This window comes from Myotis nattereri, assembly GCF_964212035.1.
Source record: "Myotis nattereri genome assembly, chromosome: 1".
In the NCBI taxonomy this organism is placed as follows: Eukaryota; Metazoa; Chordata; class Mammalia; order Chiroptera; family Vespertilionidae; genus Myotis; species Myotis nattereri.
Window position 1 is genome coordinate 60955816 of NC_138075.1, and position 20384 is coordinate 60976199.

The following is a 20384-nucleotide window of genomic DNA, read 5'->3' on the forward strand; positions in this document are numbered from 1 at the left end:
AAGGACACGAGCATTTTCTTTTTGGAAACCAAGCCCTATTTGCATAGGCTATTGTGGGAGGAAATTAAGAAATAAAGTGTAATTAAAGGATTAAGTTTTATTTCTGGAAGAAGTCCCTTGGATTCCTTATGAACCACTAATATTTTAGGATTTAGATTATCACCAGCCCAGCCTTTAGCAATTATAATAGTGCTGCACGATGCAAAGGGCTTTTTAAAAATGTAGTTCTTAAGTGTGTACACTCCCTACTATGTGAGCCAAAAACCTAGGACTTCCCTTTCTGAAATAATGGCATATTTATCTGATGGCTACTTGCTTTAGGGATTCTTTTAGCTCAGGCATCAAGAATTCCTGAGTTACTCAACCCATAGACATAGAAGGGGCTCCATCTTCTTCAGCTGCTTACAGGCTCTTGGCTCTCACTGTTCAAATCAGTGGCTCCCTGTACCATTGCTGAACAAAATCTCTGTGGTAGACGTAAGAGCCCTGGGAATAGAGTAGACCTGGCCCCAGTCCAGGTAATGTCCCTCATCCTCCGAGTGATCTCGGACAAGTCGATTACCAGCTCTGAGTTACTTCAGTTTTCAAATGAGGAGGTTGAACAAGATGGTATCTGGGTTCTTTCCAGTCCTGCCATCCAGACCCCATCACCGCATTTCTCACTATTGTCCCGTTGTGATCAGGCTGCTGGTGCTGGGTGACTAAGAAACCATGCGTGCTGGCATACCTAGTGTGACTATCAAGTAGCGTGGCTGATGGTTTTTTCCATGTGACTTGAAGAATCAGCCTGTTTACTTTTTAGTCACACATTTTTCACCAGATTTTGTGTGTGTAATAAAGCAAAATTCATCTCACCAGCTTGGTGACATTCATAATTAGTAGTGTCACATGTTGCTTTTAAACAACTGCCACAATTTTTAGTTTTATGTCTTCCTAGTGAGTAATCTAGAATCTAGATTCTAGATGGTCCAGATTAGGTTAACTGATTTTCCCTGTTTCTCACTCAGGGTAGATGTCCAGGATCCTGGATCGAGCTCCTGAATAGCTGAGTGTCCCAATGATACCTGGGCCAACCTCCATTCCAGTTGCCCCCTCCTTTCTTCCCTCTGCTAGAGGAGCCCCAGGATAGGGAAGTGGCTGAGGGACAGGAAGAATACCCAGGGAGAGATAGTTGGAAGGGAAGGAAGACCAAGAACAAAGATCCGGGCAGCAAATCCAGAGGAAAAGGACCTATCATTTGTGTCCCTTCTCAGGTCCATAGAGAGAAGGCAGCCATGGCACAGGCATCTCCCAAGGGATAGCTACTCCCCAGCAGCTCTGCCTCTCTTGCCTGCCCCAAGGGAAGAGGGGAAGTGTCCCAAGCACAGAAGAACCTCTTCTCAGCCAAGCCTCACTGCTCACTGGGCCCCTGAAAAGATGGACTTGCAGAAACTGAGAAAGCCACTGTTCCCAGACTCTCCTACCCGGGGTCCCTGGTAGGAGATAAACACAGAGTGATAAGAGCCTGGAGAAATAATAAATTCATATGAATGAATTTCAGAGTATGAGTGATTCTGACACAAATGCTTTATTTATTTAGCCTTTTCCTCTCGAGACCTCCTCACAGCCTGGTCATGAAATCAGAACTCTTGCTTCTGTCCCTGGGAAGCAACAGGACCGAGGAAGCGAGGGGATGCAGGGAAGTAGAAAGGCCCTAGACACATGGAGGAAAGGGCTGTGTTACTCAGGAGAGGGCACTGAAGGGGACTCAGAGCCATTGAAGTTTTCTCACATTGAGTAGTATGGCCTGGGAGTTCTATCTTGATCTGTGTGAAAATTAGGGAGGTTCGCACTACAGTGAGTTTTCTAACCTGTTGACCTTTGAGGGTGTGCACCTAAGTGGAAACTCTGTTCCTCCCTCTCCCCAGCCCCTGGCAGTGGAGACTTGGGTTTAACATCACTTTATGAATGAACCTCTTGGCTCTTATTTTGGGCATTACTCATGCCAGTTCTCTGGAGGCCTCCTGGGCACCAGAATTACAGGGGTAATTAGAGGAGTTGACACACATAAAGCGTTTAGACCAGTGATGGCGAACCTATGACACGTGTGTCAGAGGTGACACGCGAACTCATTTTTTTTGGTTGATTTTTCTTTGTTAAATGGAATTTAAATATATAAAATAAATATCAAAAATATAAATCTTTGTTTTACTATGGTTGCAAATATCAAAAAATTTCTATATGTGACACGGCATCAGAGTTAAGTTAGGGTTTTTCAAAATGCTGACACGCCAAGCTCAAAAGGTTTGCCATCACTGGTTTAGACAATGCCCGGCACCCAGCACATGTCAGCTCATTCTCATTGTTGCTGTGATAGTCTTCAGTAAGGGGTCCACATCTGACCTAGCCAGCAAGTGAAAGACGATTCGCCATCTGGCCAAATTAATTCTGGTTTTACAATGGCGTTTCTCTGATATATGCTATCACATAAATAACCTCTTTGGATATTGATATATATTGTGTTTTTAATAGGAATGGTAGCAATCATTTATACTATCAGGTAGAAAAAGATTTCTTTCCATAGACACTATCTCCCCACAGGATCTTTGATAGATATTTTATGACTTAGAAATTAACTTTTAGGGACACTTTGAGAAAGGTGCTTTCTTCTTAATACTGTTGTGGGTTCTGGGTGGAGCATCCCAGTGTTCCCCCTGCTCTCCCCTGAACCCACAGAGAAGCATCGTAATGGCAGCCAGAGTGCTCCATTGTGGCCACGTTTGGTCATCACTCAAACCACGTGGCCTTCTCTGTGGGGTTTTGGTGTCTGCTTTGTGGAAAATCAGATTGAAACGCAACGCAGGAACTGATGCAGATCATAAAGTACATAGAGAGGAAGCTTAACTGAATGCATACCATGGAGCGAGAAAGAGAAAACAGAATTTAAAAATAAGTGACATTTGGACTGTTAGCATGCTGTAGTTACTTGGTGAAATAGCAGTACACAGTTTTAGATTTTAAAGGGGAAATTTATTTTATTTTGCTTTTATAATGAATTTGGTGAATTTCTTGGGTAAACCTGTATTGAGAGGAGAAGCACCCACTCTTTGAATTGACTTTTTTATGTGCAGCTTTTATTCTGTAAAGATTGCAGTTTCTGGCAACACTATTTGACTAATGTCACATCTGAGTCCTTGGGTGACAAACAGTTGTCTGTTGTGTTCTGTGAGTACCGAAACTCTTCTTTATGTTCCAGATATTGATGAGTGCAGCACCATTCCTGGAATCTGTGATGGGGGCGAATGCACAAACACAGTCAGCAGCTACTTTTGCAAATGTCCCCCCGGTTTCTACACCTCTCCCGATGGCACCAGGTGCATAGGTAGGTCTAATTGTAAACAGCGTGAATGGTTTCTGTCAATTAGTTCCATAACATCTTTCTAAACAAGTCTGTTAAGGGGTCATATTACTTCTCACTTACTGTAAAATGTACATCTATGGAAACCTATTAAACAGTCAAGCACTCTTGGAAAGAGTAGAGGCACCCTGTGGTCCTGTTTTGGGATTTTTGCCTCCCATAGGGAGGGGTGATCCGGGAGACCCTACAGATATCCTCAGGCTATGAATTAACCTGCAGTTATGCAAGTGTCAAACCTTGAAGCCCTGCTTGACTCTGCTCTCTTTTGACCCCCAACCTTCAGTCATTTCCTGGGACCTATACGATTTCAGGTCTGAAGTTTTGCCATAATCTTTTCATTGGTCTTCCTGCTCCCTGGCTGCTCTACAATTTATCTTGTCAGATTTATCTTCCTCAAGTAGTGCTCTGATTAAATAACTCTCTTGTTCTGGTAGTTTTCCATTAGGATTTGGAGATTAGTGGATCCTTCAGGTGCTGCAAGCCCCCCAGAGCTTTTGGGGTTAAAGAGGGGGCTGTGAGCATGGAGAGGCTGAGTGGAGAGGGCTGTTGCCTTCCACCTCCAATCCCCACATCCACACCCTCCAACTCTGTTTTTATCTGGTTGGATGTTAAGCTTCCATGAAAAATATTAATTAAGTAAGGGGTTTTGTTGTTTAAAAAAATAGATTTGACAACTGCTGGATTTAACAACTGTTGAGACTCCCTTCAAAACCGATTATTTTAGACTAAAGTTCAGGTTCCAGAGTGTGCAGCCTGATAGCTAAGAAGCTTTGCTCTCTGCCCGATTCCAATCTCGCTACGTTGTCAGCACAGCTCCTGCTTCTCACCCTCAAACAGGCCATTCATTTTTATCCTTTCATGCCTGTAATCATACATGTTGCACCCACCACTCAAGACACCCTTCTTCCCAGCTCAAGCCCCCTTTCACATTCTTCTCAGGCCCTCTGTCTTTGAGGGTGTTCCAGATCAGCTTACCCGAAAGCTATTGCTCCCTTACCCAGGGACATGCTTCTCACAAATGGCCTCATAGGGAAATTCTCTGTCTGCATGTTTTTATCTCACTAATTATGCCATAAGCTACCCTTAAAGACTAGTAACTGCTGTCCTTATGTCCCTGGTGGTTCTCAGCACCGTGTCTCCGATGTTGTAGGTGCTCAGTAAGTATTTGTTGAATATCAAGATGAGTAAGTCTTTACTGTTGGGACAATGCTAGGAAGCCCGTGGCAAATGGCCTTGGAGAAAAGTGAAGGCTATCTTTTGATGTTTGTTTCTGGCCCATATTTTTGGAGACACTCAGCTTCACATCCTCACCACAGGCCATGGATTTCAGACCAAAACGAAATTGCACTTGAAATTCTGGATTCCTTTTTACTTAGTCACATACAATAAAAGCCGAGGGCGTCTCTTACAGTTGACATTTGGATAACTACAACTAGTGAGGGAAGGATATCTGACTTTTCATTAGAAACAATGGGAGTGCCCAGATTGCTGGATTTTCCAGGATCTATCCATAGAATAGGAACTGCAGTGAAAGAATGGCAAGTGCAATATATAGTTCCTTTCCCCCCCAAAAAAAGTCCCAATTAGCATATGACCTCTAGTGGATATGCTTAGCACAGACGTAGATCAGAAGTCCTTTCCTGGCCAGATAATAGGTAGGTTTTTTTTTTTAACTTTCAAAGAGAGACTCAAATGACATTAAAATGGTTAAAACACATTTACATATCAGATTTCTTACATTAAAAGTCTTTTTTTCTTTTTACTAGATATATTTATGCTAATTTTTTACAAAGGAAGAGGGTGGGGAGGGAACTAAGATTTATGGATCACCTTGGTATGAGGTACTTTGTGGAAGTTACCTAACTTAATGTTCATGACAGTGCCATAGATGGAAGAAGCTGGGGTTTAGGGAGTCCAGGTAAATAGGTTGGTCCAGTTGTTTAAGTGACTAGTAAGTGAGGGAGCTGGATTTCAGCCTGAGCCTCAGTCCACAATCTGGCCTCCTTCCACTGCTTCCTCCCAGATGAAGCCCATGCAGTAACTTTCTTGCCATACCTCCAGGCAAGCGCTGTTTCTCCTTCTTTGGAACTTTCTGGTACCCATAATTAGCAATTTATTATACAAAATTATCCAGAGGACATATCTGCCTTTGCTAATGCTAATATTTCCTGCCATGGTAAACCACAGAGACACCCCCCTCAAATAATCCCTATTGGCAGGAAAATAGATTTAGTCTCCAACTTATATACAAATCCAAGGTTAGCTGTAAGTTGGCTGTTTGGAATCAGTAAATCTAACCAATAGAAAAATCCCATATGTAGATGGTGGTCTGCAGTGTTTCCTTATATATCTCTTCTAAGCATGCAATTCTGTTACCTTCTGTCAGCACATCCTGAGTCTCTCAGCCCTCCTCAGCCCCAGTGCCCTATGTGTTCTGTAAGCTCTGGCAGGATTATTTTATTTTTTGTTCTGTGATCATTTGTTGGCACACTAAGACCCTTTGTGTAGGGTTGTCTTTTCATAGTAGTGTGTCTGTCACATCAACTCCCAGGAGTTCTTAAGATGTCCTGTACCTAGTTTAGGCCTCAATGAGCCTCAGTCTCATTGATTTAACACATAAGATAGCCCTAACTCTGGGCTGGACACAACGATGCTAGTGATTGGATAGGAGAGGCCTGTTGATAGGCTAGGAGGACCTGCAAACACCTATTTGTAATATATTTGTTCTGCTATGATGTGGCTTCTGGGTCCTGAGAGGGAGGCGGGAAGGAGGAAATTCCTGTTCCTTTCTTGCTAGGTGTCTTGGCCAGGACAGGTGTAAAATAGCTGACGGTGTCTGCGGTTCCCCCTACCTCCCTTTACCTCCTTCAAATCCTGACATTCTTCTCCCTCGGCTTCCGTAGGTCTTCATATTATCCTGAACCCACCCCTGACCCTCCATGCAAAGTGATCCAGCACCAGAATGGTTTTCTCCCCACTTACTATGGCATTGCTACCTGATGACATAGGAAACTTCAGGCTGGTGTGCCCAGGGCTCAGTTCCTCCAAATAGAGTCTGGTTTTCACAGATTTTCTCTTCTTTTACCTATTAGCCCATAGGTTTTCTTTAAAATGTTGAGTTGTATAAATGTGTGCATTTTTAACAAAGGCTGTCCTTCCGGAAAAAATAAAGCAAAAGCAAAATGATTATTGCATGTGCAGGTACCATTTGTAAATCAAGGACTGTGGCAACCGAAACATGGCTGATAATTTTTTCAACGTTCACCATTTTGATCAAGAGTCTCAGTCTCATTGATTTAACACATAAGATAGCCAGCGGAGCAATAACATACTGTCATAGTTAATTTGCAAAATAATAGGCATTATCCCATTATGAGTTTGCTGTCCCCAGCTTTTCTCTGAAAGATAACCCATGCTGAAAATTATGTCGACAAATTTTGGTCAAGTGTTTACACTGGGTTTGGACTACTAAATTCATTGGAAGCTGGGATATAAGCCAGTTTTTAACATCTCTTTCCATTCTTAACAGCCTTTGGTTTCTGATCTTCAAATATTTACCAATCCCTAAATACACAAAGTACTAGTGGCTTTAAGGCATTGCTAACTAGAATGTAATAACTCCTATCTCTCCAACCTCTTCAGGAGGAGGTGCCACCCTTGGCTTCACAGAACATGCCTTGTCTGCACCCCTCTCCCGCCCTCTACCCTGGACCAGCCTGGAATAACACTTGTCCTGCCTCTTTGCTGAGAATATTAGTCTGACCAGAGCTGCAGGAACTGGGATCACAAAAAATTTCTGGAAAGCACATTCATTCTTGCTAGTGGTTTTAAGTCCTTTTCAGAAATGATCTTGCACCCTTTAAAGTGGACCCATAGTTTTACAGTTTGTCTAGGCTTGTTGTAGCCTTTATCACTTGATGTTAACAATGTAACTGCTTCTAAGTTAGCCTGGTTTTTAAATTTTATTTCACTTTATTCATTTACTAGAGGCCCAGTGCACAGTATTTGTGCCCTGGTGGGGGCGTGGCCTGCGGGGATCGACCTGCTGTGGGAGCACCGCTCATCCTGGTCAGCCGAGTGGCTGTGGACCTGCCCTCTGAGTGGCTGCTCCCTGGTCCAGCATCTTTCATGGAGCTGGAGCACTTGCCTCTCCAGGGGACCCAGTCGGGGCCGGGCCCAGGGACAATAGCACTGAGAGGTGGTGGAGTAGGCCTCAGTCCTGCAGTGGCCACAAACCCGCCTCCCAGCCTCTGGGGTCAGCTCTGTGAGCCCAGTGGCAGCACTGAGAGGCCTGCAGGCATCCGGAGGAGGCAGCAGGGAGCGAGGAGGAGGAGCCTGGGATGAGGAGGCAGTGATCGATCCAGCCTGGGTTCCTGCCTGTTGTCGGCCTGGGGTTTGCAGCGGGAGCAGCTGCTCATCCCGGTCAGCCAAGTGGCACTCCCACTGTGGGAGCGCACTAACCACCAGGGGGCCGCTCTTGCCTTGAGTGTCTGCACCTTGGTGGTCAGTGTGCATCATAGCAACTGGTCGACCAGTCATTCTGGTTGTTCTGCCATTCGGTCGCTGGGCTTTTATTATATAGGATTGCAATCATCAAGATTTGAAGGCTTTGCTTCCTAAGAATGATGTAGATGAAAACCATGCTAGATATAACTCTTTGGGCAAACTTAATGTTTAATATTTAGTCTTATAGGAAACATAGGGGCAGATTTTTTTACTATTAAAAAATTCCACACTTCAGAAAAGGATTTGACACTTATATTCTTTTAAATGACAGGCATATGTAAAACATTGTTTACATTTCAGAACATTATTTTGTATGATCTGTGCAGAGATGTGCTTTACTTGAAGAGAAGCACACCATTAACGCGTGCCAGGTAGACCAAGGTGCTCAGTTGGCTCCTTCTTGGTAGCCCAGGGTTGCACTTCGGTGTGTCAATGTTGTCATGACAGTCAGACATGATGTCACCCAGTAAAAGTGATCTATAGAGAGAAATATGTCTTCCCATGTTGCTTTGGGATGATCCCTTCTGCCAAAAATAAATAAATAAATAAATGCTTCCAGAACCATTGTCTCCTATAGGACTAAGAACTTGGAATCGCCTACATTTTGAACTTGTAAATATTTCGTGCCTTATAAAATTCGTTAGGGCCCCAGGACAAAAGGAAGTCTTGATTAGCAAGCATTGAATCTGTCTGCAAAGTGGCTTATTCCTTAAAAAAAAAAAAATCTCAAGTCTGACTCATAGTTTCAGACTGCAAAATAAGAAAGATCTCTTAGAAATGCAGACTATAGTGCAGACTTAATGTTGTTTTAAAATAGATTTATATCAATATTTGCCTAAAGGGGCTCGAATGAAATCGTTTGAAACGAAGGACAACACAGTCTCCCTTCAGTAGAGAGACCTGTCTTTGTAATAATTGACTGTCACCGCCGTGGTTTTCTGAGTCTCTCTTTTCCTATGGCACATATGGTTGTAATCATTCGTTCCCACCTTGGGATTGGAATGTGGGCCTTGGGCCAAGTGCACCAGCTCGCAGGGGCACAAGGTGTGAGCCGAAGACGGGGTTTCTGTCGGAGCATTGTTCCTGAGCGGGGCTCGCAGCTTCCCTTCCAGGGGCAGGAGTGTCCGTTCCTGCTGCCGGAGCCCAAATGGGAAACGCAGAGGTGGCGGGCAGCAGAGCGTTGTAACCAGTTTGATCTCAGTGATGTGTGTGTGTTTCTTTCTTCTCTCAGACGTTCGCCCAGGATACTGTTACACGGCTCTGGCAAACGGGCGCTGTTCTAACCAGCTGCCACAGTCCATAACCAAAATGCAGTGCTGCTGTGACATCGGCCGATGCTGGTCTCCGGGGATCGCCCTCGCGCCTGAGATGTGTCCCATCAGAGCAACTGGTAAGAGCCCTCCCAGCTTACTGCAGGGTGTCCCAACTCGGCCCCCACAGGCCTGGTGGCAATGTGCATGAAGCAGATTTCATGGAAACCCAGGTAAGTAAGATTCCCAAAAATAAGAGATGACATTCAGGAAAATTTCCCCAGGTCATGGACTGGGAAAATAGAGGCCTATATCAATAACACTGCTTCAGGTACTGCTTCTTATTTCGCTCGCCTATGACTGCCGAACAGCACCCTTTTCTGGAAGCAATTGCTCCCTCTTATTCGCATCTATTTCTTTTGGCCGCATGCAGTCCTCCAAAGCTCTGAATAAAACGCAGCTCTCCCAGAGCCTTTCAGGGGAGCTATTCTGGGTACACATTTCCTCCTTCCTTAACATCTGACACTTTCCTTTTCCTACTCGCCAAGTTCTGTTGACTTTTTTTTTTTTTTTTTACAATATCTCTTTCATCTGTCATATTTATTTCCACGTAATGTTCATTTTCCCGCGTCTGGGCTATTGCGGTAGCCTCCTAGCTAATCTCCGTGAACTCCACAGCCGCCACATACATTTCCCAAAGCATAACTCATCCGGAGTTCAGTTAAAAAAAAATTATGTCTGGGGGAAAATGTAGAGAAAGATGTCCAGAAAAATTTTCCCAGGACTAAGTCAGGCCGTATATACTGGTCTAAGTCACTTTATTTCTTGAAAATAAGATTTTAGTACTTAGCCTTATATTTAGTCCCCAAATCTGTTCCCTGTTCATCTTTTAACTCTTGTTCTTTGTAATAGCTTTCTTTTCTTTTTTAATATATATTTTATTGATTTCAGAGAGGAAGGAAGAGGGGGAGAGAGGTAGAAACATCAGTAATGAGAGAGAATCATTGATTGGCTGCCTCCTGCATGGTCTACACTGGGGATCGAGCTTGCAATCAGGACATGTACTCTGACTGGGAATCGAATCGTGACCTTCTGGTTCATGGCCCAACCACTGAACCACACTGGCCAGGCTAGCTTTATTTTCTCGTTACATAATGTGATCCAGTGTTTCTTGAACCCAGTCACAGTATTTCTAAACTCAAATGTTCTTTTCTCTTAACACTTCTCCCCAGTTCAGGTCCTTCTTCCTTCTTCCTCACCCCTGCCATCCTGCTCATTTTCTACCCTCTTGTCTGTTAAGGATTGGCTCAAAGGTGACCTGGTCCAATACTCTCCCTAGACAACGAGCTGGAATTGCTGCTTTGTCCTCAGTGCTCCAGGCTTGTGGTCCTGCTGCGGCACCCGTCCCACCAGCTCTGCCTTATGGCTCTGTGTGTTCATACATTGTGTTTTCACTGGTTGGAATCTCATTAGGACGTCTCCTACATCATCTACATCATTATAGCCCGTGTTCCCTATGCTTTTTTTTTTTAACACTTCCACAGTACTTAGCAAAATCTTGCTTATAGGAGGCAATCAGTAGAATGAACAATTTATTAAGTGACATCTTGCCCAGCAGTTCTAAGTTATAACTGGGGTTATATCTCCTTCTCAACCTGATTCCTGAAAAGTGTGTTTAAATCAGGGACATTTGGGAGAGAAAAGGAAGGTGAGGGTGGATAATGCAGAGTTAATGAAATACTTCAGAGTATGCTCCTCACAGAATGTGAATTGCCCATTATCGAGGGTTATAGAATTGTTCACAGATGTTGCTATAAAATTTCTGTTTATTGCTGAGAATTATATGTGTGAGTTAAAGAAGCAATAAAATCTTTCAATATCTTTTAACATATACCAAGTCATATATTTTGTTTGATTTGCTTACGGTCTCTGACCTAAAAATATAACCCACCCTCCTTCATTCATTAGGGAGACCATTTAGTAGGTCGCTGTTTAGACACACGTGACTTCCTATTAAGACGTATGGCTTGGGTACTAGGAAAATTGCTTTTTAAATACATATGTTAACTTAGGAATCAGCAGCATCGAAGTGGTTTTCTTCCTGTGTTGAGGCTTGAGTAGAGGAGAGAGAAAACTGGAGCAGGCTTAGGTGCCTGAAGACCTACTTTGGGACATGCGGGGCAGAAGGCCTGGTTCTCTCGGGTCCTAGTTGTATCAGGAAAGATGCACAGGCTGAAGTAGGCCCAGGGCAAAAACAGACTGATAGAGAAAACACGTTTGCGGGTAGGCGTGTGTTTGCTCAAATGTTCCAGTACCAGTGTTACAGAGCTTGGGCCTCTGACAGAGAGTGATGACATAGGAAGGAATATTTTAGATAGGTCAGTTTTTTACTCTTCAAAAAATAAAATCTGTATCATCTCTGGGTTAAATGGGGATAGGAGAGGTGGACATCAACTGAACAAAATTCGCCCCAGGTTGCTGATCCTGAATGTAAAGGCATTTAATGGACAGTTATTAAGCTGAAGAAAGTACAGGACCCAGCCTGATATACTCTCCTGGAGAGGACACGATGCATTTAATGGCATGCTTAAAGTAATACACCCACCTAATGAGCAGAAATTATGATAAGCGATGGGACTTCTTTTGTACAAATGCAAAAAGGCTAAAAAAAGAAAGAAAGGCTGCTTGATGCTTGGAAGCAAAATGAGTCCTTTAATATAATTGGCATTCAATTAAATCCAGCACATTAAGAGATTCCTTTTATGTGCATTTTAAGACACAATTTAAGGGCTAGGCTGAGCATGGGAGGTTGAATTATGAATGTATTTCAGTAAGACATTTTACTGTGTCTTAGAAGAAGCCAGACTTTAGTCCACAAAGAAATGAAAAATATTGGCCTAATTTCTATTAATGGATTAAATCAATATGGAAAATAGCTATGGGAGAATCTCTCTGTGACAGTGATAATACAATTATCAATATTCTGGCAAGAGAGTAAAAATACATTAAAAATTGCATGGTCATTTTTCTCAAAGAAGGTTACTATGACAGAATATGGCTATTTGTGGGAAATATGAAACTGATTAGTTAATACATCTCTGGAAACCTGGGTGCTGTTTAAAAACACCTGTTTGGAAGCCCAGGGGGGAAAAAGTGTCATAGATCTAAAGACAATTTCTTCTAATAAAGACATGGCATTGTGGGAAATAGGAATCGGCCTGAATCAGGGTGTACTGGTTCAGGGGGTCATTAGGCAGCATTAGCAGCAGACCACCACCCCCTGGGCCCCGTGGGCCCCTCCTTCACCATCACTCTGCTGTCTTTCACAAGTAGGTGTTCCTTGGGGGTTCTGTCCCCGCATTCCCTTCCTTAGATGAGCTCATCCATCTCTAAGGCTTTAGATATCACCCATCTACTGATAACTCCAAAACTTATGTCCAGCCTGACTTCTCTTTAGGCTTCAACCTCTTCAAACTCATCGGCACTGGGATGTCTGATGTCTCAAAACGCGTCTGTTCAGATGGAACATAGAGCTTCCACCCACCAAACCCACCCCCACCACACTTTTCCCCACCCCAGGGATCAGAGCCTGCATCTATCTACCCAATCGCACAACCAGGAAATTAGAAGTCATTCTCAATTTCCTCTTCCCTCCACTCTGACATTTACTCCTGCACCAAGCACTATCCATTTTTCTCTAAAATGTGCTTTAAATTTATCTACTTCTGTCTGATTCCATCATTACCACCTTTGTTCAGTCATCATTGTCTTGCCCCGGGTTCTGCAGCAGCCTTGGCTCCCTCCAGTACATCTTCCACGTTAGCAAGAATGATCTGGAAATGTTCATCTTCTCACATCTTAACCCTGCTGAAGACCTCCAGTGCTTTCCATTGCGCATGAAATAAAATCTGGGCTTTTAAGGGTACTCTTTAGAGTCCTTTGGGATCCACAGGTGGGACTAGCCGGAGAAAGTGGCATTTCTTCTCCTTTGAAGTGAATTGTGATATAAGTTAAAGACTTCCTGGGTTTGAAAGAGGCATTGGTACACCCCCTGGTAAGTTTGTTTTGGGTTTTGAATTATTGTACCAGTATGGCTGCTGTTGTAGGTATTGTGAATGGGAATGAAGTCAGTTGGCTTTTTTCCTTTTCTTCAGTTGACCTACGCGGTTTGAAGATCAGTGCTCCTCAAAGGTTTCTTTGAAAAGTAAGGATGATTTCCATGGGCCAATGACAGATGCTACAGCTTAGCTGTTGTGTTCTGTTGTGTTTTTCCAGAGGATTACAACAAGCTGTGCTCTGTCCCTATGGTGATTCCCGAGAGACCAGGATATCCTCCCCCACCGATTGGCCCCATTCCTCCAGTTCACCCTGTTCCTCCTGGCTTTCCTCCGGGACCTGGCGTTCTGGGCCCTCGACCACCAGTGGACTATCCGTATCCATCTCGGGAACCACCAAGTAAGAATTTAGAAGTCATCTAGCAATTTTTCTTGCATTAGTCAGCTTAACTTTTTTGTTGTTGGTTATGCTGCTTTAGTCATTAAATAATTTTACCAAATCTTGGGTTAACTTTGAGTTTATATAGTGTTTTATAAAACTTTCTCAATTTACCTAGTTCTTAGATTAAAAATGGGAGGTTTCATATTCTCCAGAGATTAATGTCCTTTTATGTTATAGATGTTTTCAGTCAATTGTGGGAAAGATTTGGGAGAGATTTAAATCTGATTACAGGATGAATTAATAGAGGAGGTGTAAAAATTATCCTTGGGTTATTAGCCATACAAAGCAGTTTTGCAAGTAAATGCCAGTAACTCACTGCCTTATGTCTCCAACCTGGAATCTTGAGATTGGGGTGGGAAAAGGGGTGGGGAGGAGTAGACAGAGAAGCAGGTGATACCTGGCCAGGTGTGCTACAGTGCACATGCGATCTCTGTGAGCAGGATGGAAGTATGCTTTATTGAAGCCAGATGACCTTTGTTTGTCCAGGGTCTCCTTCCTTTATGATCCAGCATCTTGCCCATTATTGCCAGATTAAGTGCTGATGAAAGACGCCCTAGTGACAAAGCATTTTAATGGGATTTAATGATTCCTTTAGGGGTGCTGCCAGTCAACGTCACTGATTACTGCCAGTTGTTTCGTCACCTCTGTCAAAACGGACGCTGCATTCCAACTCCTGGGAGCTACCGGTGTGAGTGCAACAAAGGATTCCAGCTGGACCTTCGTGGGGAGTGCATCGGTATGTAATAGATCGCTAGGTTGGTAGCAAGAGGTTACTGCAGTGTTCTGTTCCTTGACTATACAGGTTTTCTATTCTCTGTAACAAGTCACCTCAAACTTAGTGGCATCACAAGTTAGTGGCATTGCAAGTGGCAACACAAATGTATTATTTTATAGTTCTGTAGGTTAGAAGTCCAACACAGTCTCCCGGGGCTGATAGCAAGGTGTTACAGTGCTGTGCTCCCCTTGGAGGCTCTCAGGAAAACCCATTTCTTTGCCTTTTCCAGTTTCTGGAGCCTTCTGTATTCCTTGTCTGAGGGGTCCTCCCTCTATCTTCAAAGCCAACAGGGTAACATCCTCAGATCAGTCTCTAACTCTCTGGTTCCCTCTTCCAAGCCCCCCTTCCACTCAAGGACATTCGTGATCACCATGGGGGACCTGTGTGATCCAGGAGACCCTCCCCAGCTCAGATCTGCTGATTAGCAGCATTGATGTTTACCTGCAACCTCATTCCCCTTGGCCATGTAGCATACGTACAGGTCCTGGGGGTTAGGACATAAACATATTTGGGGGCCATTATTCTGCCTAACACAGTGACTTTTAACTTTTATTGTAAAATACATTCAAATCTTTGCTGGTAACCCCAGCTTAACTCATTTTACTAAAATGCATGAGCATTAAAAGTATCTCAAAATTATAAAATCTTTTCACATGTTACTAATTTAAATGGACAACTTGCCAACTCTCTCTAGTTATTAAAAACTGAAGAGAGACACTTTAAATGGTTGACAAGACCTTTAGGCTAGTGAAGGGAGGAAATGTCCCACAGGGACCTTATATTGTTAAGAAAACCCAGTTGCCACCTAATGTTTAAAAATATAATAAATTCTTCCCTTAGTTCTGTTTCAAATTCCAATTCTGAAATTATGAATCAGGAAAAAATCAGTTGTTCTTGGTTTCTTGTGCTATGGAGTTCCCTGGCGATGTGAAAGCCCCCCTAGCAGCCCATTGGAAAGTCATTCAACCCTAGAGGTCACCCTGAGTTGGGCAGAAGCGGGAACATCCAGCTCAGGGCTGGGGAGTGTGAGGTCAGACCTGCACCTGCCACAAGAAGCATGTGACCTTGGCCAGGTGGTGTATCCTCTGTGAGCCTTAGCTTCCTCGCCTTTACAATAGAGCAGCGGTTCTCAACCTGTGGGTCGCGACCCCTTTGGCGGTCGAACGACCCTTTCACAGGGGTCATGTAAGACCATCCTGCATATCAGATATTTATATTATAATTCATAACAGTAGCAACATTACAGTTATGAAGTAGCAACAAAAATAATTTTATGGTTGGGTCACAACATGAGGACCTGTATTTAAAGGGCCAGAAGGTTGAGAACCACTGCAATAGAGGAATGTAAACCAGTTTACCTCTAAGTCTACTGATAGTTCGCCATGACTGTAAAACTAGTGGGAGCCTGTCTGGGGACACGGTGAAGGAGGTGGAGGGCGCCATGATGGGTGAGAATGGCACTTTAGAGGACAGCGGGGGTCATGTTTTGTTCTAATGTTCCCAGTGGAGTTCAGCAGGGGATGCTTAGATGGCGTCACACCTTTTTATGGAAAAATCAGGCTTCGAGAGATTCTCAGAATCCTATCCAGAAGCCGCTTCTGAAGTGTTATTCTGTTTGATTCTTTTGGGCAAGACTCAGGGAAGATAAAATGTTTATTAGCTTGGAGTGTTGAGTTGCTACGTGTTCAGCATTTTTCTCTGAAAAATGACACAAGAGAAGAATACACTTTAACTGCTCCACCAGTCTTCAAGTGGCTGGTGACACGGCGCTCTGCAGTGGAAAGAAAAGAGATCCTTTGACTACGCTCTTTAGTTCTTAAAATGAAAGTGTTTTAACATAAAAAGGAAACCAATAAAATGGCCTGGAGTTATGAGTTATGCTATCAGATTTCTTACTAAAATATACTGTGTTTTTCAGATGTGGATGAATGTGAGAAAAACCCGTGTGCCGGGGGAGAGTGCATTAATAACCAGGGCTCCTACACCTGCCAGTGCCGCACCGGCTACCAGAGCACGCTCACCCGGACGGAGTGCCGAGGTACGTCCCCGCGGGGATGGGGGGCGTGTGTGCTCAGTGAGAGATTTGCTTCGAAGGACTTCAATGGAGTTTAACTAACCTTTACCAGGAACGGCTAACATGGTCACACTGATTTTCGCACTTCACTCCAGATAATTGTTACTTCAAAGGACATTGTCATAAAATCTGACATTCAAATTATTTTAAAAGAAGCTTCTGTGCCTGCAAGAATATCCTGATTTTCACTACTTTTTTTTTTTTTTTTTGCCTCCTCTCTCGCCTGTTAATTTTTTATCTGAGAGTAAGGGAATGGCATTGTCTTTTGTTGACTCAGAAAGTCTCAGGTGAAAGTGGATGCAATTAATTTATTAATGGCAAGGTCTAAAGCAGGGCTGGGGAACGTCCGGCCTGCGGGCTGTATGAGGTCCGAGAAATCATTTGGTTTGGCCCAGCCAAGACATTAGGGGTGTGTTAATTAAATGTTTGACCAAATAGAGCCGGCTAATTTTTAAGTTGATACTTTTGTGTGGCCTGAGAATGATGTTATAAACATCCAAATGGCCCTTGGCAGAAAAAAGCTTCCCACCCCTGGTCTAAAGGCTAAGGAAGTAGCCTGTAAGTCTTTGCTGCTTCCTAGTGTGGTCAGCAGCTGCATCACCCGTTTGCTGATGGGACGTGCAGAATCTCAGATCCCACCCCAGATCTACTGAGGAAGAATCACATTTAAATTTAACATGATCCTCAGGGATCCACGTGCACATTAAAGTTTTCGAAGCACTGTTATCAGTGGTTCCTCATGAAAATTTCCCTTCAGGTTTGTTTCTTCATGAACGTATCAAGTCACCCAAAATGCCTTTTATTGGTTGACTGTGATGTACCAAGGGGTACTCCCCACCCTCAGAGAACTCATATATCTATATCTTTATAAATTTGGCACAGAATGAGCTGTATCACTGATCCAGTAAAGCCAGATAAAAGCAAGAAAACTCCCTGTTAAAATTAAATACAAGGAAAGATGGGAGGTTTGTATGACTTAAAAATTTGTAAGCCATTCATAAGAGTTAATTTTATTGCCTCTTTTAGCAAAAGCTATGAGTTGAAGGCATACAGAAGTTATAAGTGTTTGTATCAGTGACTAATTTCAAAATCTTCATATTTTGTTCTGAGTTGGAGATTGCCTGCCAGCGGTATATTTTAGTTCACTGCTTGCAATTGGCAGTTTTGAGCAGAAAAGAACTGGAGTATGTAGCATTTCAGTCTGCTGATATTTCTATTAATAGCATACTTATTGAATTAGAAGTGTGGATAGTTAGATTATTTATTCGATTTTAGAACCTTTTTAATATTTAAACAATATTGGCATGTACAAACAGTGTACTAGGCATTTTTGCAATAGTAGAAAACAAACGAAAAGCAATGTGTTGGAAGTCCACACTATTAAGTAAATGACTCAAAGACACTATCGGGAGCACTCACGTAGGGCACAACCAGCAGTGGAGATGAATGTTGTCATTAATGTGAGGATTGCTTTATGAGAGACTGAGGATTACCTAAAAGCCTCCAGCACTGTCTTCGTTAATAGCTAGTGCTAATAAGCTTATCACAAACAGAGAAAATGGATAACATGCTCACATTTTTGGGTAGATACTTGCCACAGATGGTCAGAAAGGCTGTGTACTTCATTGAGAAGTACATGATGGGCTGAATAGAGGTCGGAAGAGGCAGACTTTGAATGGCAAGCTTTTCATTCATCTTGTAGAGCAGCAGGGAGCCCGGGGCGTTCAGAAATTAGTTAGGAGAGAAAACGCTGAACTCTTTATCCTATCCTCAAGAATATGTGGGTTTTCCTATTTTTTTTGGAGTGTGGAGCAAGTCAGATTTTAGCAAGGATTAAGAAATAAATGAGAGAGAAAAAGATCGGAGGTTGTTGGCACAAAGATCAGACAGAAGAAAAGCCCAGACTGCCTCAGCTAGTCCAAGGACTCGTGTGGAAACCACTGCCGGGTCTGCCCAGAAAGAAAGTGCGCCTGAGGGTCAACCACAAGACACCATGCAGACGCGGGGTAGACAGTCAGAACAACCCATGTGCCATGAGTGCACATTCTTGTCCTCCGGAGGGTGTTGAGGGCACTTATAATCAGGCACATGTGGTCTCGGCTCCGATAGGTAGGTCTGCTCTCATCCGGTTCTCCACAGATCCCTGGTCTCGGCCTTCTGGGGAATAAGCCCTGGCAAAGATTGTATGCTATGTGGACAAGGCGGTTTGTGTTCGTCCTCTTTGATGTTCCTCCAGGTATCTAGCCTAGAAACTGAGAGGAGCAGATAATCCAGGACACTGTCTTGTCCAATTTGGGTTTACTATCAATCTTTAAATGAGAGATCAGATATACGTTTACTCCAGTTATTGTCATCTTTAACACTTTCACATCAAGCTCTGCTGTTTACTTTGGCATAATATTGAATACAATAGAAAAAAAGAAGGAAATGCCCACAGTACCAATGTTTTATTTGGTAGATAGAATACTCATGAAGTTAGAAAAGTGACTAGGAATAAATAAACAATAACATTGTACTTGGACCAGAACTGCCATCAGGAAGGTAGACATTTCAGAGTTATGTGATTGATGGTTTTCAGATAGAATTAAATATTTTTTTAATGGCATTTCTGTTTTATTATTCTGATATAGCTATCAGATCTGCCTTTTTTTTATCATATACAGGATATGGCAAAAGTAGGTTTACTGCTGTTCATATATGAAACAGAGTTTATTCTTGTATTATATTTTGTTGAGTATTGTATTATTTTCCATACAAGCAACTGTATTGAAGGACGCCAGCCAAAGTTCAACATGAATAATGGTGTATACTGGCTCATTAACTCAGCTAGGAAAATGGTGAAGAAGAATCTATTTTATTTATAAATCGAGGTTTAAAGAGTTTTATTAGAAATTAGAGTTAGAGGGAGTACTCTTATGTTGACATTTTTCTTCTGTCATATGTCTTTCAAACTCTAATCAGTAATCTTATTTCTCACAGTATTTGATACCAACTTTTTGCTTGAAGAATATTATTTAGTAATTGTGACCCAAGATTAAGATTATGAGTTTGGAGTTGGAGGGAGGGAGAAATAAAATAATTTTTAACCCCCTCACTAAAGCTATCTCTTCTACTTTAACTTTGATTTTAGACATTGATGAATGTTTACAGAACGGCCGGATATGCAATAATGGACGTTGCATCAACACAGACGGCAGTTTCCATTGTGTGTGTAATGCGGGCTTTCACGTTACAAGAGATGGGAAGAACTGTGAAGGTAATGACAGCATGCTAACAATAACAGTATAATACTATTATCTCCCTTCTTCCAGTGAGTGTCAATATCAGATGTCTTTAACAAGACCAAGTCAACCATTGAGTGAAAGTTCAAAATATCAAATATATTTCACATATTGTTATCTGGGAGGCAAGCATAATTTTCGACAATATCCATGCGTTTAATTCACATTTCTGTGAGTCAAATGCATTTTAAGTATAGGAGGAGCGCTTGCCATTTAAAGATCCCTGGTTATGATGAAACTTAGGTGGCGTAAATCATGACTTCCTAATTTTATATAATTAGAACTTATACATTATTTTTTAAAATGCAGAGCACATCATTTATTCTTTAGTCATATATGATCTTTTTGTTTAAACTGTCTACCTAGTAATAACATATTACTAATGGGTATCTGAAAATGTAAAATTTGATTGAGAGAATAATTGCCTGTAGAGAGCCAGCCATAATTTTATATTATCTCTTGAATTAATCACCTCATTTTTTTGAATTGGGCTGTTTCAAATATTTTGTCTTTTTCCCTTGTCATTTTTTCCTAAATTGAAACTATGGCAATTACTGATGAGTTTCCACTTCTTAGACTTTCAGTGAAAAATGAAGAATGGCCC

At 42.5% G+C, this 20384-nt stretch overlaps 1 protein-coding gene across 1 annotated transcript in view; it reads left to right on the plus strand.

Annotated features, from left to right (window-relative positions):
- FBN1 (fibrillin 1) overlaps window positions 1-20384 on the plus strand; it is a gene marked incomplete at its 5' end in the record, with an annotated part of 229336 nt that overhangs the window by 108844 nt on the left and 100108 nt on the right. Inside the window, 6 exons of the mRNA XM_081089678.1 lie at window positions 3236-3361; window positions 9135-9293; window positions 13429-13608; window positions 14246-14386; window positions 16344-16463; window positions 19630-19755. Of these exons, the coding sequence (XP_080945804.1) occupies window positions 3236-3361; window positions 9135-9293; window positions 13429-13608; window positions 14246-14386; window positions 16344-16463; window positions 19630-19755 (852 nt within the window). The remainder of the gene's footprint in view (window positions 1-3235; window positions 3362-9134; window positions 9294-13428; window positions 13609-14245; window positions 14387-16343; window positions 16464-19629; window positions 19756-20384) is intronic.